Source organism: Eleginops maclovinus, chromosome 5 (assembly GCF_036324505.1).
Source record: "Eleginops maclovinus isolate JMC-PN-2008 ecotype Puerto Natales chromosome 5, JC_Emac_rtc_rv5, whole genome shotgun sequence".
In the NCBI taxonomy this organism is placed as follows: Eukaryota; Metazoa; Chordata; class Actinopteri; order Perciformes; family Eleginopidae; genus Eleginops; species Eleginops maclovinus.
Genome location: NC_086353.1, coordinates 13314966 through 13337032, shown reverse-complemented (window position 1 = coordinate 13337032; position 22067 = coordinate 13314966). Strand labels below are relative to the sequence as shown.

At 43.2% G+C, this 22067-nt stretch overlaps 4 protein-coding genes across 6 annotated transcripts; 2 read left to right on the top strand and 2 right to left on the bottom strand.

Moving 5' to 3' along the window:
- The first annotated feature begins 115 nt into the window (after window positions 1-115).
- grhprb (glyoxylate reductase/hydroxypyruvate reductase b) lies at window positions 116-3036 on the top strand. Its single transcript, XM_063883064.1, has 9 exons — window positions 116-348; window positions 722-855; window positions 934-1006; window positions 1343-1459; window positions 1561-1649; window positions 1733-1837; window positions 2123-2258; window positions 2449-2579; window positions 2701-3036. The coding sequence occupies exons 1-9, from the start codon at window positions 176-178 to the stop codon at window positions 2820-2822; spliced, it is 1080 nt and encodes a 359-aa protein (XP_063739134.1). The 5' UTR covers window positions 116-175; the 3' UTR covers window positions 2823-3036.
- LOC134864237 (zinc finger and BTB domain-containing protein 5) lies at window positions 3033-12052 on the bottom strand. 2 transcript variants are annotated; one of them, XM_063883060.1, is made up of 6 exons: window positions 11965-12052; window positions 11493-11879; window positions 11299-11351; window positions 10298-10511; window positions 9274-10101; window positions 3033-6557 (listed from the first exon to the last, which is right to left on the bottom strand). In XM_063883060.1, the coding sequence occupies exons 4-6, from the start codon at window positions 10505-10507 to the stop codon at window positions 5442-5444; spliced, it is 2154 nt and encodes a 717-aa protein (XP_063739130.1). In that variant the 5' UTR covers window positions 10508-10511; window positions 11299-11351; window positions 11493-11879; window positions 11965-12052; the 3' UTR covers window positions 3033-5441. The 2 variants fall into 2 exon arrangements, with proteins under 2 accessions (XP_063739130.1, XP_063739131.1); XM_063883061.1 differs by lacking the exon at window positions 11299-11351 and having other exon boundaries at window positions 11780-11879.
- polr1e (RNA polymerase I subunit E) lies at window positions 11449-15148 on the top strand. Of its 2 annotated transcripts, none has more exons than XM_063883063.1 (11): window positions 11449-11686; window positions 12675-12778; window positions 12879-12955; window positions 13084-13225; window positions 13327-13471; window positions 13673-13783; window positions 13913-14009; window positions 14107-14237; window positions 14334-14415; window positions 14580-14711; window positions 14892-15148. In XM_063883063.1, the coding sequence occupies exons 2-11, from the start codon at window positions 12725-12727 to the stop codon at window positions 15055-15057; spliced, it is 1137 nt and encodes a 378-aa protein (XP_063739133.1). In that variant the 5' UTR covers window positions 11449-11686; window positions 12675-12724; the 3' UTR covers window positions 15058-15148. The 2 variants fall into 2 exon arrangements, with proteins under 2 accessions (XP_063739133.1, XP_063739132.1); XM_063883062.1 differs by lacking the exon at window positions 11449-11686 and adding an exon at window positions 11916-12367.
- On the bottom strand, window positions 15085-21032 carry fbxo10 (F-box protein 10). Its single transcript, XM_063883059.1, has 10 exons — window positions 20402-21032; window positions 19385-20206; window positions 19036-19185; window positions 18639-18775; window positions 18201-18271; window positions 17919-18071; window positions 17495-17836; window positions 17095-17405; window positions 16814-17001; window positions 15085-16297 (listed from the first exon to the last, which is right to left on the bottom strand). The coding sequence occupies exons 1-10, from the start codon at window positions 20984-20986 to the stop codon at window positions 16120-16122; spliced, it is 2937 nt and encodes a 978-aa protein (XP_063739129.1). The 5' UTR covers window positions 20987-21032; the 3' UTR covers window positions 15085-16119.
- Between the last annotated feature and the right edge of the window lie 1035 nt (window positions 21033-22067).

Below are 22067 nucleotides of genomic sequence, written 5' to 3'. Positions count from 1 at the left end.
GTATTCCTCAACTTCAGACTTTAGAGAAACCCTCCCTCTTATCATATTGGTCAAATACACAGACAGGGACCTCCCCCTGAACTAGAGCCAAAATCATGCACACTACAGGCTCTGCCCTCCAAAGCACCACTGTCATCTCTCAGACACCTGCCCAAAGATTCACTCTCATCTTGCAATGTGGTGCAGTCGTATGGCCCTGCGTCGGCTCCAGCAGATTGCAGTTACTCCTTTGAATATGGCTGGGGGTCTAACAAGCAACATGCAGAGGGAGATGTCAACTCTGCCACGGGTGTATATCACCCGACAGATCCCGCCTGAGGGCCTGAAGATCCTCAGTGAATCTGGACAGTGAGTATTGGTGACCTGTTATTCCACTGTAAATCAGTGGTTTTATTATAGAATCTTGCATATGATCAATTAATTGTGTATTGTAGCTGATTCGACTGTGATTCTTGTTTTCAATGGTCTGCTTTCTAAAGTTCATCATTTACTTTGAGTAAACAGGACTGCTAATGTTTGACTTAAGGTTAGTCAGATAAGACTGGTAGCATGAAGGGTATTCCCTTGCAGCAGAGTTGAAGAAATGTGCCAATATTCCTTACAGTATATGTGATATAGCTTAAGAACTCTAACTGAAGCTTCAGCAAAGTAATGATTTTAAAAAACAAACAAGGAACATTGATTTGATTTGTATCATCAGTCATGGTTTCTGTTTTCCCAGGGTGCAGTTTGAGCTGTGGGACTCCGATGATGTTCCCGTGCCAAGGAAGGAGCTGCTTCAGAAGGTCAAAGGAGTTGATGGTCTGGTCTGCGTGCTGACGGAGAAGATCGATGCAGAGTTGTTGGATGCTGCAGGTCTGAGGCCAGTCTGAACACAATTAAACAGATGTTTACATGGCTTCATCTGTGTAAAGGAATGATGTGCTCTTGCAGGTCCAAACCTGAAGGTTCTCAGTACTATGTCAGTGGGTTTTGACCATCTCTCCTTAGAGGAGCTGAAAAAAAGGTGATTCTTCTCTTCTCACTTCTTCTTTAAAGTATCTTGAGGCTGCATTTGACAATACTACTTCAGTGCAAGTATTGGTGCATGTGTCGGGAAGTAGTGAGCATAGTTCAAGATAAATAAGATTTGTTTGAAACTTTTAGATGTGTGAGACAGTTTGTAAAGATGGGGCCTACATTTAGTTTAATTCAATATCTTTTTTTCCATTCAAGTTAACACCAAAGGTAAAACACTTTCAAATCAAATGTTTATTTGTTTGTTAACTTGTGTGTGCCAACCCCTGGTGACATATGTGTCTAACATTGTGTGTGCTGTTCGTGTGTTTTGCCCTTTGCCCAGAGGGATCCGTGTGGGTTACACCCCTGATGTTCTGACAGACTCAGTGGCTGAACTGACGGTGGCTCTTCTGCTCACCACCTCCAGGAGGCTCATAGAGGCCACACATGAAGCCAAGACGTAATGTTGCATTCATACTCACACACCCCAAATCTACCCATCTATACATCTACAAAACTTTTTCTTGGGTCAGAGGTCAAAGTCTCTCTCTCTTGTGTCAGTGGTGGCTGGGGCACATGGAGAACTCTGTGGCTGTGTGGACACGAGCTGGCCCACAGCACTGTTGGTATCCTGGGCCTGGGGAGGATTGGTGAGCATGCAGTATATAAAACTCCACACACAATCATTTTGTCATCAAACCCCCATCTGCATAAATGCCATTTGTGCACTTAGGTGTGGCTATCGCCGAGCGTCTGGCACCTTTCAAAGTAAAGAAGTTCATCTACACAGACGTGGCCCCGAGGCCTGAGCTGGCCAGTGTCATCAATGCAGAATATGGTAAGCATTTTTTGGCTACAAAAATCTCGTATCCCAGCATTTTATCTTGCTACATTATAAACAATAATAATAATAATACATTTAGTTTTAGGCGCCTTTCATGGCTCACAAAGTCGGATTGTGAAGGCTTCAATTACTGCGCTGACTAGTCTAAGAGACTTCTCACATGCTGATATCAGAAATACTCATTAGGCCTGTCGTTTTAATTCATGAAATTAGATGCAATGACACTTTGAATCTAGGATTTTATTTTAATAACACCAATGGTACTTTCCCTGGGTCTAGTTTCTTTTGACGAGCTGGCCAAGCAATCAGATTTCCTGTCTGTGTGCTGTGCTTTAACGCCGGAAACAAAGGAGATCTGCAACAAAGACCTCTTCTCCAAGATGAAAAACACTTCCATCTTTATCAACACAAGCAGGTAACCTTATCCTAAGCTAAGCCTCAGAAAATTATTCTTATATCCTTTCCTGTTTGCGGCCCGTTGAATAACATATGCACCATGCTGTGTAATAAAACACTGAACCCATTTTTCTTCCCTAATCTGACCCAGAGTACATTATCTGTGCTTTCCCTGTCTTCTTATAAATATGGTTTCTATGTTCTGTCAGAGGTGGTGTGGTGAACCAGGAAGACCTGTATGAGGCTCTGTCCACTGGGCAGATAGCAGGAGCGGGGTTAGATGTTACGGTTCCTGAGCCCCTGCCCACCAGCCACCCACTGTTCACCCTCAAAAACTGCGGTGAGTCTTTCACTTATTAGTGCTTTAACAGCCTTAAAAATAGTTGGTTTAAACTTACCAACTTATCATCACCAAGCTCCATTCTGACTGTCTATCATTTGTTTTCTGACTCCTCCCACAGTGATTCTCCCACATATTGCTAGTGCCTCCTATTACACCCGTAACAACATGTCCGCCCTGGCAGCGAACAACCTCCTCCTGGGTCTGCGGGGCGAGCCCATGATCAAAGAACTCAAACTGTGATAAGAAACTAAGTCCACACATTCTTGACCATTAGTTTAACTCATGTGCTTAATTATTAAGATTCAACCACAACTTTAAGTTTGTAATTGTATGCTCCTTTATTTGCCAATGTTTAAATCTTTATTCAACTGAACATGTAAAGTAATATTAAACTCGATCTTCTCCTTTTTGCTGTCAGCTTATACATATAAATTTCGAGTGCAACAAAACTGAATTTCATTGTTTGTTTTTTATTCAGCCTATACAACAACTGAACATACTGTACATTCTTCATAGGTTTCAACAGTAAAGAGACAAACATTTAATCCTCTCATGGTTACACTGTTAGGTATTTAGAAAAAAACACAGAAATACATCAAATTTGGCATATCAACAAAAGCCCAGCTTTTCAAGCTAGAGGGCATAAGGCAGTGACGTTTATTAACAATTTAGGCCTTTTTATGTATTTGAACATTTTGGTATTTTTGTACAACCAGTGCATTTTTTAGAGAGTCATTTTCATTGTTTATGCAGCAGCTAAAGAAGTCAGCACCATAATAACCCTTAACTGGCAACTGTGTGGAAGTCGTTTTGGTGGACTACATCTTTCCTTCACCCTTTACAAATCTGCATTCTTAGGAGCCCATCCTTACAGAATGCAGGAGTCTGAATGTGAGTAAGCAACACAGAAAAAGATTAGAGACCTTCTAACCTTCAGGGATTATTTTAAATTCTGTTTCCAAGCTACAAGGACGTTGCTGTTATTCATGTCCACATTTACAGGGTGGATGGTAGGTCAGCTTGTGTGTACAGTGAGAAACATACTTGCAGGCAATTCATCTCTGAATTAAAACAAGGTAATCTTTCAACATGAATGCCAAATAGAGTTGTCATTTTGTACGGGATAACAGTGTATTGACTGTACAGTAAGATAAGGTGCTGACTAGCAAATTTAAGCAATGACAGTGTAGGAAACACAATACAGTAAGCAAAAAAAGTATACAAAAAAGGCAAACATGTTTTCATTTCATTTTGGTTCACTTCAACAGAACTCTACAACACAGCAATAACACTGATTTCAATTAACTGTTTACCAAAAAGGCCTCTCTCATTTAGAGCCCACAGGAAGCCAGGCATTTGAAACTGGGGTTATGGAGAAAAAAACATTGGATTCCTTTCTTTTTCAATTTCACACTAAACCATAATTTATCAAGTTACAGGTTGACATTAAAAATCAGCTAAACCTCCTGAAATGAACATAAAACAAATAACAGAGGAACATTTAAAGTTCATTTCTGAGCATTGCTTTTCATATCCCGATGGTGGTGTAAAGGAGAACAAGCCCACGAGAGCTGGTGGAGTTGGACAGTCTCCATACAGCTTTGTTTTCACATAAATCCACATTCCAGTTAACATATTAGTTATAAGAAATGAACGATTTGTCTAAGTGCTTTTGTACAGATGGAACATTAGATGTAAAAAGACACATGTACAGAGCACGTATATGTTACAGTAGCAAGCTTAAACACAGTATTTGAAATCTTCTTTTCCTCCCCTCGAGAGGAAAAGGAGGAAACCCATAACAAAAGTGCAATATTTACATTTCTCAAGCCCTTTTCAACACGTGCTGGACTCATCAGACGGCTCTGCCTCTCAGCACAACTTCATTACCCTTTTTATAAACACACAAACTGCAAACAGAAGAACAACAGCGTCCATGGAACCTTGCCTGATGTGTGGACGGTAAGCCCAAAGTCTTGTGGTCATTCCCAGTCAGTAAATGCCAGATTTTACACCATTTAAAATGTCAACAAAAGTCCAACTCTTGCACATCATAACACAAAAGAAGGTGCAAAGACCAGTGAAGGAGGATTTGCTCACTGCTTCAAATGCATGTTCAGCATTAAGGAGTCACCTCAACATATCCAAATTGCACAGACCACTGTGTCTGATTTAGAGGCATCTAGTATTGAGATTGCAGACCATTACGATTTTGTGTTGCTACTTTGACAACAAGGATTCACGCTCCCTTGCTTAACGAGTAACATTTTCCATTTGTCAAAAGATAGGTTTCCAATCATCTCAGAACACAATATGGTTAGACAGCACCCCTGCAACCACTCAGCCTACTCCTGTTCTTTGTTTTCCAACTAGTGTGTTTGCGCCATCTAATGCAAGCTGCCACTTCAACATAACACACAAGGGGTACTCTCGCCGAACCAACTCTGGTTTGAGCGTTCTCAGCATTTCTAGTAACATGACAATGCATCATACTGAATTCAGTCAAAGAGACCGGCTCCTAATGTAGATATGATTCTTAGTTCAGGAGATAATACGCTAAATAAAACATAAAAATAATGTCATGGGCTGCATTTACTGACACTGAAAATCCTCACGATTACAGGGGAGTATATTGTCCATCTATGTTTTCTACGAGGCAACCACGGCAATAAATGTGGCACCTTTGCATGTCCCTCTGGTCTTTTTACAGTCTATATAAGTACATAAACCCACGGAACAGTGTTGGTTTCTCCTTTCTTGCAGTTCTTTCGCAACATCAGAAAAATCTCACCATTATGGAGTCTTAAAATGTGGCCCATTATTGTCGCCTGGCTCCCTTTGGAAGCAGTGGCCTCAGTCCTACAGCAGGGCATTGGACATGTTACTGTTCTGCCAGCGCAGACAGGTGGTCTTGCAATGCTTGTAAAGGTGGGACGACTGGCTGAAGCGCTTCCCACACTTGAGACATGCGTAGGGTTTCTCTCCTGTGTGCACACGGATATGCTTCTTGCAGTCCGTCAAGGTGAGGAAGGTTTTGCAGCAGATTTTACAGGCGTATTTCCGCGCTCCCTCCACCACCAAGACATTATGCTCTGACAGAGCCTTCTTGCACTTTGACAGGACGTCTGCTGAAGCTCGGGTCAGATGCGGGGGGAGGGAGGTGGGTCTTCCATTATTCATCTCATATCCCCCGCTCTCATTTAAAAGCAGAGGACTTGCCAGACTTGAGGAGGAAGAGGCAGCATCCTGGAGAACACCACCTACTCCTTCTTCTCCTCCCATACCGCTGGACATCTTCGGAGCGATACGTCTGTAGCCTGGATAATTTTGTGCAGTGGTACAAGCCCCCCCTGCTCCTCTGGACGGTCGCCCCAGGGAGTGAAGCCCTAGACTAGAGCGCTGGAAGTCCAAACCAAAGGGATCCATCCCTCCACGCCCCCCATTAGCACTTCCTCTAGGGGCCCCTAACCCATCATGCAGCGGACGGAGGAATAGAGAATCGGCCTGTAGGTTGTCTCCAAAACCGTTGCGACTTTCTCCACCGAGCGGTCCGGCCTTCAGAAGGGAGGAAGAAGTGGAGCCAGATGGCCCAGCTGCCTCCTGTCTGAGCAGGAAGTGATGTGCTACTGCATCGCCAGTTGTTGTGTTGGGGAGGTCATCCTCTCCAGAAACCAACCCCGACCCGGCACTTCCAAAAACTTTAGGGCTGAGGAAGCTAGAAATACTAAAACCAGGTTTTCCACCCAGTCCACTACTACACCCAAAATCTCCTCCCACTCCGTTGCCTCCTCCCATGCTGCTCTTGAGGAGCAGCGAGTCAGAGCTGGTTAGGGGTTCAGAGGTGAAGCTGCGGTCACTGCTCTCTGGGCTCAGCTCCGCCTTCTCCCCCTGGCCTCCGGGCTCGGCCTGTGATGGCACGTCGCTGGTTTCATCAGTTGGCTCCGGAGAACTTAGCGGTTCCTGTTTTACCAGCACCTATGTGAAGTAAAAGAAGACTTTCATCACAGGCCAAAGCAGAGTGACATCATTTAGACAGCAGCTGAACTAGAGAAGCGTGCTTTGCTTATACACCTGTACAATGTCTGTTAGAGTGATTTAAGAAAGCTTTTCACATTCACTGTTGACTAAATATTCAACTAAAATGAAAGGAGTCTCTGTCTGTATGTTTGTCCTTTGATAATCCTCGAGAACCTGTCATCTGATCTACTTCACGCTAGACAAGCAACATGTATTAATATTACATGGCTTAGTAGAATACTCGATTCTGATTGGTCGATTCAGAAAATGTGACACGTTGTTAATCCAGTAGTTCAGACTGCTGTCAAGGACTTATTGACTGTTGTTAAGGAGGATCAAGAAAGAGAAAGGAAAAGATGTAAAAATACGGAGCGCTGTACGTCAGATAAATCCCAAAAAGAAGAAGACAGACAGGAAGTAAACACTAACAGAAACAGGGTCTGGGCTCTGCCGTGTTTAAGGACTTGTTAGTGGTTCAGAATGTGAACAGACTGAAACAGTTACAGAAAATAGTGGAAAATGTTTTTTTTTGCTAGCGGAAGAAATATGATCGTTTTTGAGTCCATAAATTAATTTCAATTCATATTTGGAGTCGAGTCTTTTGTTTGTTTAATATCTGGCCGTGTAATAAGCAGGATAATGTGCAGCGAGGCGGTCATTATGGTGAAAAGAGCCCCCGACAGGCGGATCAGGGAGCCTGACGCTCATATATAGTGTTTCCAAACACTATATTTTATTCTAACTTGTTTTCAGTCCCCCTTTAAGACCAACGACTCTTTCTGTTGATTTCAAAGAGCAGAAACTGAAGATATGCCATTACTCCTGGGTAGTATGCATCCTTAGATATAGAAATGTATCTACAGCGGGTAAAATAACTATTGAACACGTCACCTTTTTTGTCAATAAATATATTTCTAAAAGGTGCTATTGACATGAAATTTTCATCAGATGTCGGTAACAACCCATGCAATCCACACATGCAGAAAGAAATCAAACCATAGATGTCCATAAATTAAGTTATGTGTATTAAAATAGAATGACACAGGGAAAAAGTTTTGAACACGCTTACTGAAATGTATTTAATACTTCGTACAAAAGCCTTTGTCGGTAATGACAGCTTTAAGACGCCTCCTGTATGGAGAAACTAGTCGCATGCATTGTTCAGGTGTGATTTTGGCCCATTTTTCTAAGCAAACAGTCTTCAAGTCTTGAAGGCTCCGTGGGCCTCTTCTATGAACTCTGATCTTTAATTCTTTCCATAGATTTTCAATTGGATTCAAGTCAGGTGATTGGCTGGGCCATTCTGGCAGCTTTATTTTCTTTCTTTGAAACCAATTGAGAGTTTCCTTGGCTGTGTGTTTGGGATCATTGTCTTACTGAAATGTCCACCCTCGTTTCATCTTCATCATCCTGGTAGATTTTTATCAACAATGTCTCTGGAATTTTTTCCATTCATCCTTCCTTCAATTATATGAAGTTTGCCAGTGCTGTATGCTGAAAAACAGCCCCACACCCTGATGTACCCACCTCCAAACTTCACTGTTGGTATGGTGTTTCTGGGGTGATGTGCAGTGCCATTTGACCTCCAAACATGGTGTGTGTTATGGCATCCAAAGAGTTCAATTTTGGACTCATCTGAGCAGACTATATTCTCCTAGTATTTCACAGGCTTGTCTAAATGTTGTGCAGCAAACTTTAAACGAGCTTCAACATGCTTTTTCTTCAGCAATGGAGTCTTGCATGGTGAGCGTGCACAGGCCATGGTGGTTGAGTGCATTACTTATTGTTTTTTTAAAAACAATTGTACCTGCTAATTCCAGGTCTTTCTGAAGGTCTCCACAAGTGGTCCTTTGCTCTTGGAAAACTCTTCTGATAATTATTTTAACTCCTCTGTCAGAAACATTGCGAGGAGCACCTGGTCGTGGCTGGTTTATGGTGAAATGATGTTCTTTTCACTTCCATATTATGGCCCCAACAGTGCTCACTGGAACATTCAGAAGTCTAGAAATCCTTCTGTAACCAATGCCATCAGCATGTTTTGCAAGAATAAGGTTGCAAAGGTCTTGAGGGAGCTCATTGGTTTTACCCATCATGAGATCTTTCTTGTGTGACACCTTCGTAATGAGAGACCTTTTTTTAGGCCATCAGTTGGGACTGCACCAGCTGAATTGCAAATTGCACTGACAAGGGGCAGGATTGCTTTCTCATTACTGATATATTTCAGCTGGTGTCTTGGCTTTCCATGCCTTTTTGCACCTCCCTTTCTTCATGTGTTCAATACTTTTTTCCTGTGCCATTCCATTTTAATACACATAACTTAATTTATGGACATTGATGGTTTGATTTCTTTGCATGTGTGGATTGCAAAGGTTGTTACCGACATCTGATGAACATTTCATGTCAATAGCACTTTTAGAAATATATTTACTGAAAAAAATGGTGACGTTTTCAATACTTATTTTACCCGCTGTATTATGTTATAAGATTTCACAAATATGTTCCACTTCAAAGGGCGAAAAAGGGAATTTATGTGTGTGTGTGTGTGTGTGTTTAAAAGATTGGTGAATCTGAATTGAAACAAAATGCAAGCAACAAACAAGATTTAGGATATAAATATAAAAATGTTGTTGCATTAGGCCTAATAATAGTAACTACAAATCAAGTCAACACTTACCTTCTGTTCCCTTTCTTCTGCTTCCTCCTCCTCCTCGGTCCCTGATTTGATCTTCACCCCTGCTCGGTTGTTCTGATGCTCCTGGTCTTCCATGTCCTCCTCCTTCCTTACCCCTCCCTGCATTTTCCCCTCCCCCTCACAATGTCCACTGTCCGACTGGCTGGGCATTTGTGGATCATCTTGGGACACCCCTACTAGGCCAGTCATTGCCCCATCCAATTTTGATTCGTCCCCCATCTTGTGGGAGTCCGGGGAGAGAAGTCCTCCGTCTTCTCGCTCTGTGTTCATAGCTTCTGCTCCTAACAACCCCAGGTTAGGCGCAGAGGGACGCTGCCTCTGCCTGGGTCTCTCCTCTGACAGGCCCAGGGCCATGGAGGGCTTGCGTTTGTGGAAGCGTCGGATAGGGAAGGAGGCCCTCTGATCAACCACTCTACTGCCAACTCCATTTCCAACTCCGTCCTCTTCCATCCCACCCAAAGCAGAGCTTACTAAGCTCAGCCCAAGCTGCTGCAGGAGGAAAGAGCGCTGCAACTTTGACGTGGCAGCGTTTGCAAGGTTAGCATTAGCTGCTAAATCTGCTACCTGCTGCTGCTGCTGCTGCCTGTGCCTCTGCTGCTCCTGCTGAGGGTGGTGATGGGCAAGTCTGTCAGATGTGGGGGACATGGGCAGAGTACGTGTGGTCAGGTAGTGTTTGCAGGCCTTTACTACATTGTTGAGGTGCAGATGTGAGGCTGCAAGCAGGATATCCATGACGTTGCTCTCCCCTAACATCAGCGTTGAGGTGTACATCATGTCCACCAGAGCAGCGAAAGCTTCAGCTGTCACCACCTGCAAGTACACAGGAAGTTACTCGATCTCTGCTTCAAAACAGTGGCAGAAACAGAGTTTGCAGACTGACTATTCTTGTTTTTAGAATCTAAAGCTCATCAACTCCCATTATGGATTAGAATCACCCTCCATTCTCAACAGTACAAATATAAATGTACTTAATGCCTTCTTTAACACAATGCATTAAGATTCTAACCTCGCTGTCCAGCTGGATCATGTTCATGCTTGCATCTCCCTCTGCCACTGTAAACAGGGCTCTGAAGTGGGTGCTGCAGGCTGCCAGCACAGAGCGGTGGGCCTTGAAGTGTCTGCTGCCCACCACGATGACACAGTCACACAGCTGACCGTGGACACGCTGGTAGTTGAGCTGCTGGAAGATCTGATCAAAGTGACCTGGGAAATCCATGGCCCTAAAGACAGAGGCAGGCAGAGGTTGAAAATAGAGGAACTGGGAGAGGAAAAATCATGTCTTGTGATCTGCAACATTAGTCAATCAACATAACATTTACAGCAATTATTCTAATTATTTGAATCTTTAGGCGACTAAAAAATGCAAAACAATCGCTGCCAACATCTGTAGTTAACTGAACATTAGTTTTAAAATGTTGCAAAAAATCACATCTAGCTTAACAAATCTGAGCTTTTTCCCCCTCAGTCTGATTATTCCGGTACTATCCACAAATGAACTGATAATGAAAAAGGGTTGTAATTTAGGGGGCGTTTATGATAGTTGCTGATATACAGGACGGATGGAAGAAAAGGGGGGACAGATTCTGCCAGCTTTGTTTGAGAAAGTGATGATAAAGTTTTTAGGACACTAATAAAAAAGCAAAAAACTGATGCGTTATTTTGTGGTCTTGGTAGATAGAGAGGGCCTACAGCTATTCCAATGAGGGTGTTAATTAACGTGCACTGAGGGAAATGTTTAACAGTGAACAGTTATATATCCTTGCAGTTAATCAAAATGCATACCAACTTGTACTTTAGCAAGTGTTGCTGTTCACGGGTGCTTATGGTGTGAGGTTAAAGTGACAAACACAATGACAACACAGCAGCTAACGTTACAGAGCATAGCCTAGGAGTGTAAATAGTACTGTAATTAGCTAACGTTGATTAAAGTTACTAGCTACACTATCATATCATTAGCTAATGTTATGACGGTGAGCTAAGACAGACATGAAAGTTAACTAACATTACCTTGAATTCCCCGAAGCGTAAGAAACGTTAACAAGAAGCTGAAACAAGAGGCCCTGGCGAGAAAAAAACACAAGGCTAAAGTTAGCTGGCAGCTGACCAGCAAATTGCCTGCTAGCTACAACAGAAGCAGTAGCATACGGTCACCAGGCTGGACCGCTTGTTTGTATCGAAGCAGCTTTTTCTCCATCAAATACCGTTAGCTGGGAGGCATTTATGCTGCTACATCCCACCCCCCCTGCGGTCACACAGTTTCCTCGCTTTGAATGGCTTAGCTGAAGAGGCGAAAGCAGCCAGTGATGTGCGGACTCTCTCTGACCGTGTGTCTGGTGCAGCTGGACCCGGCTAACACTGTCATTCACCCAGGGACAGTCAGGCAATAAAACAGCAGGTAATGAGTACACTGACTGTCAATCACTATGCGGGTCCAACATGCTAGTTATATTTTTTAATAATGTAATGCACACAGACTGATTTTACCAACCAGACTCACAGGGTGGCGCTGTACTGCCCATGACCTCGTCGAGGTGAAGAGGTGCAGATATACGTTTTACCACAGGGTGTCGCTGTTGCAGCCTCAAAGCCTGCGTGTCCAAAGATTATAGACAGTGTCAAAATGGTAAATCGTTTACCCTATGATTTCAAAATATCTGCTCATTTTGTCCTTACCTATGGGGTTCAGTAGGGCTGGAAGAAGTACTGAAATATGTTCCTGATGTAAACAGTGCAATTGAACAGTCTGGGAGTATTGTTTTACAATTAAGGCAGTACGTACAATTACAAAAGTACTGATAATGCACAATGGCTCATAATACTGTACATTACATCATTTAAAAATACAAATAATTAACGGAATTACTTGTGTTCATAACTTCAATGTTGCTTCTGGTAAAAGTTGTTGTTGTTTTACTACACATACTTTGGGCTGAACGAGGTTCTTGGAGAACACGGAAGTAAAACGGAGTGAACCCTCTTGCGTTAAACCGCATCAGACTCATGTCAACAACTATGGCTGCCTCCTGCTCGGTGGTGTGTTGTGAAGAGGAAAGAGATTCCGACAAAGCTGTTATTGGTAACTATCCGATATTTGTTGGTTGTTGAATCAAGTTAGAAGAATATTCTAGTTATAACCGTGCCAATAAATGTTGGTTTGTGCTTATCGTCTCTACTTCAAAATACGCGTTTCTATCGCACACGTGGGTGCTAGCACCAGGGCTACTCGTTAAATGTAGTGTTGTGTTTGCTACAGTGACGGCAAAGGCGTGTATGAAGTTACATTTCACTGTAGTAACCAGAGGAACACATGTTTTTTGAATGTGTTATGATGCTATAAAACACATGTCTTGACAAGGTCCTTGTTATGTTTTTCCGTCTCATAGTTCGCTTTTCTAACGGCATCGTCCAAAATGCAGACCATCTGGGTTTCACGATGTATAAGAACGCAGATGAGAGTAACCCCAGGAAAAAGAGCAGGCGGATAACGGTCAGAAAGATGAAGGACTTGCTCTCAACCTCAATACTATGTTTTTGTTTACTTAGTCCTGCTTGAAGTTCTCTAATGACTTGCTTTTTTTCCTGTCTAGGCTGCCGAATCAGACAGACTGTCCTATGTTGGAAATAATTTTGGAGCGGGTTCTTTGAAATGCAACAACCTTTGCAGGTATGTTAATGTCATATATCGCTGTAGTTACTGTGCATATGACAATACATCCTTTGAAACCTATATTGTGTGTCACATTGGCAAGTGTGAAGACAAGTAAAAAGTGTTATGCTTGGGTGTGTTTTCAGATATTATGTAGGAGTGTTAAACAGGGAGACTATGCAAATGGAGGTGCACAGTGCAGAGCTCTTCAACATGCAACCTGTTATACCAGGAGAGATGGAAGAGGCTGCAAAATCCCAGGACACTGCTCAGACCTACAGAGACAAGGTACAGAGATGTTTTAACATTCTGGAATAATAGATCATGGTAGAATACACTTAAAAAAGCATTAACTTTATGTAATAATCTTATGTTTCATTTCTTTCAAGGTTGACTCTTTAATAGAGGCCTTTGGCACCAACAAACAGAAGAGAGCTCTGAGCTCCCGCAGGCTGAATCAGGTGGGCAGTGATACTCTGCATCAAGCTGTGGCCAAGGCTGCCAACACTGTGATTGAGCAGAAGGGTCTGGAAGGTAAGCTCCACGGAGTCATGAATATGGAGGTCAGCAGTATCATCAAATCATAATCTAGTCATTTGATCATGAAGAGATCTCAAAGACATGTTCGTTAAAACAGAAAATAAGGTTTGATAACCCTAATGATCTTGTTGCTTGAGTAGTCTTCTGTTCCTTTTCAATATCATATTTTTTTCATCTTTTTTCTTTTCCACCCAGCTCTCCAACACGAAGTGGCTGAGACAGAGGCCCAGGGAGACCTGGCTCTCCACGTGCCTCCTTGCTATGCAGATGCTGACAGACCTGAGGATGTCTACAGATTTGACGATCGTATCCTTTATTCTGTGTCAACAAAAGAATGCAAGAATTGTAGATGGTCGGACAGATAATATAGTTGGAGGTACAAGCTGCAGCTGAATTTGTTTGTTTTTTTGGGTCTTCCTTAATTGATTTCCACAGTCCTGAGTCCAGTAGAGTTTGTGTCTTTGGAGCAGGCTGGATCCAAGATGGCAGCACTTACCCCTGAGGAGCTGAAGAAGATGAAAGACGATGGAGGGTAGGGGATGCAGGGCACAGGCTTGATTACTTATTTTTGAAGTTCAGTCTAGTTACTTGCATTCTAACACTTGTTTGCTTTCTCTTTTGAATTTAAGGTGCTTGTGTGTTGTTAAGCACCTGGAGAACATGCCATCTTTGGGTGAAGCCAGAGATAAAATATCTCGATGTGCCTTTTATCTTTCTATGCTCCTCAATCTGGCTCGGCAGAGGAGCATCACCCGCAAGTGTGAGTTATTTTTGCCTTCTTCAGAGATGAGTTATAAGTGATCCTACGCATGTCTCTGGTTCACAAACTAATTGTTACTTCTGTTTACATATACAGTTGGGCAGGAGAAAGGCTGTCCTCGCAACATTCAGAGCAAACTGTTTAGAACATTCACTGTGGAGACTTTCAACAACGGCAGGTATGATGGAACTTATTTCATGTTTTATATCTGCGGGGACTGATTTCTTTCACTCTTGCTGCACCATTTTAAACCCAGATGTATTTTTGTTTTCATAACACAAAACTGTCACCTAGAACATTCTTGTTGCACTGATTCAAAAACAATCTTTAACATTCTTTTAGGGTCCAGAACATCGTGTCATCATCAATGCGTTCCAAACTAGCAGCTTACTCCCTGGCCCTGCAGCTGCACATGTGTCACATGACTTGTGACCTCACATTACTCCACCTTGACCTGGGAATCACCGAGGTCAGGTAAGGGGAAAAAAGGCGTAGCCTGCATTTGTATAAGAAACTGCAGTTTATGTAAGGTATTAAATAAAATCTGAATGTAACTTAATGTTACTGTATATGTTTAATAACTGCATTGCATGAGGTGCATAAACAGTGCTCTGCATGTTTTATGGTAACAGATGTTTTTGTGTTTTCTTATAGAATGATTGAATTAGCAAAGTCAATGGGACTGACTCTAATTAAGGTACCCCGGGGGAAGGCCTTGGAGGATGGGCTGCGAGACACTAACAGGCAGGCTGCTCTTATTCTACCTCTGGTTAAATATGAGCAGTTCGTGGAGAGACGGAAACGCAAGAAAGTGCACTAAAGATCAAGAAGATTTTTGAAACGAGAATAATTGGAAATGTCACAAACAAGAACTGTTTATTTTGTAGACAAATAAAGTGGTGACCTCTTGAGTTGTACATGATATCATTACTTATTGCTTACTGTGCAAGATACAAAAAAGCAGAGGAATGAGATGTAAACAAATTCTAGATGACAGAAAACATCAAGCGTAGACAGTAAAAACATATAGGCACATTTTAAGACGGCACATATTGCACACTGATTATCATTTTTCCTTCTAAAACTGGCTTTTACCAGGACAGTCTGTGTGGTTGTGTCACTGTGCAGCGTGTTGACGGTATCTAGAGTGAAAACTTGTCCCACCTCAGTGAATTTTATCAAGTCAAAGAAAGCTGATCACACTTGAAAAACATGAATGCTGTGATACAAAAACACAGACTCACCAGGAAACAGCCATGTGCAAGAGTCAGAAGCTTGAGTTTGGCTTTGTTTTTTTCATCTTTGCATAAACACTCACACTATGACATCTTTCTCTAGCTACAATCATTGATTGAATAAAAAGTCAAACAAGGCACAAGTTTACTTTGCAGCATGGTTGCAGCATGGTTGAAGCTGGCATCTCTGAAACCTTTTGACTACTGCTAGGATTTATAAAAATGTGCACTTCCCAAACAGTGAGTCTCAGAAGCAAACAGACAAAACCAACAAAGTCTACAGCAGATCTGCACATGAACATCAATGTTAAAGAACTTAAGTTAAGCTTTGTATGGAAACAGCTGTTGGAAGATGACAATGCTTGAAGTTGTTGTACTCCAGCTTAATTTCAAGAGTCTACATGTGATGAGTGCACTGGTGTTTGATTGTAAAATTATAAAAATCTTCTTTCAGATTTATAAAATGTTGAGCCACCTCAATGTACTGGTAGGGGGATTGCCCCTTCAGTGGTTTAATGCAGAACAGCTCCTTTACTACACCTCAACAAGAGGGCATAATTTTGAAAAGGTCTTCTCTGAGGAGGCCAGTGTGCCTCAAATTTACAACAAACACAAGACCATATTGGTTTTTAAGTGCTTGCCAGCTTTCACAGGATGGAGCAGAACATGCTGCCATTGTGGCAACCACTTTCCACAGTGGCGCTGATCCTGGTCGTCATAGAAATTCCAAGTCTGGAGGGATATTGGGATGAGAGGCCAGAAGGGGAGCTTGCCAGTGGGCGAGGTGGAGGGTTTTCCAAAACCCAGGAAGGAGCAGATGTACAGCTACAAAATGCAGAGATGAAAAGTAGGGAGTGAATTAGACTTTTTCAGGCAGAGCAGAGCCGATCATAAACCAGCAGTTATAGTTTTCTTTAATGAAATTATATTTTGAACATAACATTGCAATGCCACCTTTTAAAGGATATGGTTAACTACTTGGTAAACAGTTTCTACCTGGCAAATATTAGTCCAATTTTAAACTTCTTTTAGCTTTGATTTTGTATCTAAGAAATCCTGAAGGGAACTTTAGCTGGTAAATGCTTCGCTACGCTGAGCATCTAGTTGTTTACAGGGACAATTTGGTCCTGAGAAGGAGTTTTTAGAACTTTTGTAATTGAAAACCGCTGCCTTTGGCCCAAAATGACCCTATGATGAGGATTTAGGTAAACCAAAGCAGTGAACAGGTGCCTAAACTCTTTCTAAAGCTCAGTTAAGCAAAGAAGAGCTGCAAATTCAGGTGATATAGACAGCTGCATCTGTGGTTCTGTGAATCTTTGGCACTTTCTGTTGCCTAGTTACCTGTGACTATGCCTTAGAACACTGTTGTTGCGCAACACACAGTTTTCATTGCCAGCGTCCATAAGAAGAAGTTCCTTTTTGTTGCTAGGGTGGCCCTGGAACAAGACATTGTCATGGACAACACCTTTTACTGGCCCTAGGACAGCAACCCCACAGCCCTGTGCTGGCTGGACACGGTTGCGCATCACCTAAAGACACACATTAGAAAACCATTTGAATGTACATAAGTGATCTGTAAATATTTCATTAAGACACTGTGTTTAATTCTCAGTCCATTTCACCTTGATGTCAGCACTGCCTAAAACCTGGATCCCATATCCCCGGTTTCCAACGACATCATTCTCCAAAATCTGCCCGTTACCACAGAAACTGACACCATGGCCACCGTTTTTATAGATGCCGTTACCACGAAGCTCCACTCTGCAGTCCTTCTCCACCGTAACACCTCCTCGACCATTTTCAAGGATGCAGTTTGTAACCAGTCGGGTCAGCTGACTGCTCTGCAGCACGGCTATGCCAGTGCCACGGTTACTGTTTACCAGATTAGCAAAAACATTCAGGGGCTCACTGCTCTTCACGTACAGACCAACTGCTACAGAGAAACAGAAAGATGGAGAGAACATTAAAGACAGGAAGTGAGTAAACTTGACACTACGTTAGGTTCAACAGCTCTATATATACCTCCATTGTAGCTCATGCAGTTGCTCTCGACCAGGGCAACACTGATAGAACGGCGGGCAGAATGGCGCTCGTCCTCACTGTCCAGATCATTCTCCCATGCAAACAGCTCCCCCTCTTCATTTAGGTTCTCTTGCCCTTCTCTCCTTTCCCCTTCTACTCCCCTCCTCTCCCCACTACCTGCTTCTCCAACAATCCCTTCCTGCCCTGGCCAGTTGCCCTCCATGTTCTCTGGGTCTTTCCTGCAGAAAACTGCCAGCCCGTACATACAGTTATGGGTGATGAAGTTTCCCAGAAGCTGCGGGAGGCTGGACGACATAACCCACACACCACAGCCTTTGTTACCTGAAGGGAGAGGAGAAATAAGGTGAGCTATTATGTCAAGGTACATGTATGATGCTGCCATCATCAGGCTGGGTATACTTACAGTAGACATGGTTTCCCTCAATAAGACCGCGGCCTCTCTCTCCCACCACCACGCCATCTGAGTAGCCATAACAGATGTAGTTGTTCTTCAGGATGGGGTCACCTCCTCTGCGGATGTCAACACCTCCCCACTGGTTTTCTTTGATGACATTCTCTATAATTAAAATATATAAAAATGCTTTAAAAATAACCAACAATGGTGCTTTTACTTGCTTTTGGTGGCACATTAAATGTGATATAAAGTGAAAAACCAAATTGGTTTTCTTGTGTGAAATGTTTTCACCTGTTATCATCCCTCTGCCATTCTCATTTATAGCAATCCCTGCTGCCTGGCCCCGGAAGATGTGATTCCCACTAAATTAGAGAAAGCGACAAGAGAATATGAGTACAGGAGCAGAGTTCAGACCTCATGTAGAAGTCTATGCAGAAATACGAGGTTAGGTTTGATCGATTATGTAAGCAACTGCACCCCTGGCATCAGGTCTGCTTATGCAGCCATTTCTACTATAAAATGCTAGGTTATGTATAGCAGCAAAATATAAATCACTGCACTGCAGTAGTCATAGTGGTTGTGCAGTTGCATTATCAGGCCATACAAAAGCAGAAGTGTTTCATTTGAAGGGAAAGCTAGTATGAATCCTTTGAGAAACACAGATAAAAATGGGAATAGCAGGGTATACACATTAATATTGAAGTTATATGTTTGTGGAGTCCCACCTACCTGACCACAGGATTACCACTGAAGAGAATATACACGCCTGCTTCCTTGTTGTTATAGATCTGGTTGCTTCGAATTGAACCTTTTCCATTGCCAAGGACAACAACCCCTGAACGCAAACCACTATGTATTCTGTTGCACTGTGGAATGAATGAAAGCATGAGCCAGTAAAAAGAGCTGTTTTGACGCATACCTACTAATGTTACAATTGAATCATATGATCTCTATAATAAATGTCTACTCAGCATTCATGTTATTATACGGACACATCATTTTTTTTGCAATAATCAGCTATCGGTTATTTGACAGTGTGCAAGCTCGAAAGTTGGTTATAAGATTTTGTTGTCTAATGTGAGTATTAGTGTGTGTTCCTTGACTTCAAAAGAGCAGCATAGGTTACCAGAATGATGGGGTTAGCTCCTTTTCGGATGTCCAGCCCCGCCTCCCCATTGGAATGGATATTGTTTTCGGCAATGAGGCCCTGAGCAGAGAGGCGAAGGAAAATGCCTGATGCACGGCACTCACACACTTCATTTCTCAGCATCACGATCTGAAGGAGGTAAGAGAGAAAGAGAGGTAGCTCAGGTAACAGTTAAGTAGGAAACTGCTGCTTAATAACTCATGATCTGAGCGACTTCCTTAACTTAATACACAACTCAAAAAGGTATGCAGCCTGTAAAAGACATCAAACTAATTACATCCAACAGATGTTTGATTAGTCTAAAAAACATAATCATAAATGTATTTACTGTTGAGTTCTGGATGCAGCGGACTGCATAGTTCAGCCCACGGAAAACATTGCCCTCCAGACGAGCTTGTCCGTAATTAGACACGTGCACGCCACCCTTCCCTTCCCTGAAGAGGCAGCGTCTTAGGAAACAGCCAAGGGAGGAGGCAGCCAACATCTGAGCATCTGGGTCCCTGTCTAGTTCCTGCTGAAAGGTGAGGGGTTCAGGGGCCAAAGATGGTGGATCCGGGGAGGAGACCAGAGGCAAAGAGCCATCTAGCTGGGGCTTGAGCAAATGGGATAGGCCATGATGGTCACAAGGGATTTTGTAATCCAATTTGGGTGTTTTTTTGGTGTTCATTCCTCCTCCATCTTGATTCTCCTCTTCTCCCTCGCTGCAATCTCCATCACTCCAGCTGTCAATCACTGTGCCCTGACACACTGGGTCTACTCCATTCCTCCTCTGCCAATCTTCTATGCTCACAAGCTCCCTCTTAACATTAGAACATGGAGGTTGATGCCCACCAGTGGAGCCAGGCAGAGGACCTCTGGGAGGGCTATTACCCCCAGATATGCCACATGATGGGAACGTCCTGGCCAGGGCAGCCAAGTGTTTACAAGCCCAGTTCCTTTCGGACACTGGAGGACCTTCAACAGTCACAGAGGCTGTGTCACTTCCCGAGAAGTCACAGCTGTCCATCAAACTGAGGACAACGCCCAGCAAGTGAGCAGAGCTGCCTTGTGAGAAGGAGCAGAAGCGAGCCTGGCAGGATCCCGGGCCACGGATTTGCAACTGAGCCCCCTCAAAGTTGCAGTTATCTAGTTGGACGTGACCCCATGAGGTCTGAAGCAAACAAAGCAAGGAGAGAAAGATGACTGGAGTGAAACAGATTCAGCAAGACAGAAAGGAAAATAATGGTCAGCAGACTAGGTTATTCTAATCAGAAATCTGAACCCTCAGCATTCATCCCACAATGTGCTTAAACTCTGGATGAGACATTTCTGTATCAAAAAAACATCATGACAAGCTGTTACTTACCTTGTAGACCACAGTGGAGAACCAGGGCGGCATGAACACCAGATTACACAGCCTGGCAGTAGGGCACTGCTGATCCATACACACCAGAAGAGCCACCTCACCCAATTGACCCAGCCCAACCAGCTCTACAGGAACTTTCAGCACCAATTCAGCCTGCTCCTCATACACCCCAGGATGGACAACTACCCGGTCATATGGCCCCACCACCCCAAGGGCCCCTCGAAGGGTCTCAAACTCGCATCCAGGCCCCACATGCCAAACCCTGCGGTCTTTTCGGCGGCGGAAAAAGTGGAGACAGGCAGAGGACTGGAGCTCTGGCCCATTTTGCGTCCAGGTGCGGGTTGAAAGGGCGTGCTGCTTCAGGGCATCTCTCCAGGACGCGGGCTCCTGGTGGGGCTGACTGGGCCAGTTAGGATGTCGGCACTCAGAGCAGCCTAAGCAGAGTTGTCTCCAGCGGGTGTTGTCTAGGGATAGGATGAGCTCCCTCCAGGCACGGCACACCTGGCAGCAGCGGCCCAGGTCAGGGAGCGGAAGATATGCCAAGATAACCCTCCACAGCTCCACGGGGAGGCTGCCCACCTCCATGGCAGCAGAGACACACACAGGCTGGGGAGCACCTTGAGGGGGGGGGGGGGGCGCTGGAAACAGACACACGCACGCGCAGTTAAGGCAACAGGAAACCGCTAGTGCCAACCGTTACACAACAACAATAAACAAAGGACCTATAAAACATCACACACATGACTATAAGATGCTGCAGTGGCACGCTATTACTGCATCTAGCTAAATGGACATTTTAGGAGTAAAACCACAAATGACGCCTGAATTCTGAAAGGTTCTTTTTATTTACGTGACCAATATTATAACGTAGGTCTGAAATAACAACCAATGGTTAAAGTTTGCTACGACCAATGATGGTTATGTAGTTAAGTAACTATTTTGTTCAAAGCCTTGCATCAACTGATGAGAGCCACAACATCAACAAGCATCGTATCCGTCAAAAATTAAAGCCTTACCTTTACCAGTCTGCCATTTACGTGAATCAACACATGTCTGTTAAATGTTCTGTGCAGCATTCCCGTCTTGCGTTAGCGTTACATGGCGGGTTATCCCTCACTGCTGCCAGAGTTCATAACAATCCATGATGTCTGCGGATCTGCTGCAGATGTGCCATCGAAATGGAGTTCAGACGTTTGCCTACAGTTTACGGCAAGGAGAAACAACAGAGCTACTCCATCTTCCGCTTCCTTGGAGTGGGCGTTAACCTTATGGACTGCTGGTAACGTTTTTTTCCTCGTTGGTTCAAGAACATAAATATGTACATCCAACATCAGATACACATCAGCGTTACATACGTAAATATACAGAGTAAAACAAATCAAAAGAAAAAAGAAAGAAATCAAATATAAAGTAAAGAGTGATAAAAAAACAAAAGGTAACATATTAAGTACAAATATTTATCAAATACACATTTAGTTTTGATAGCCTTCAAATGTGGTGCCATAGCCTTTTCTAATTCTAAGTAAAAATGTGCAAAATGTGGTTTAAAGTCAGCCCAGTCCAATTTAATTGTGTGATGCAGAGTGGGTGGTACTCTGACTTCAGCCTTATCTGACAAATCCGGGTACTATTGTGTATTTTACATCATTCAAACAATTAAGTCTTA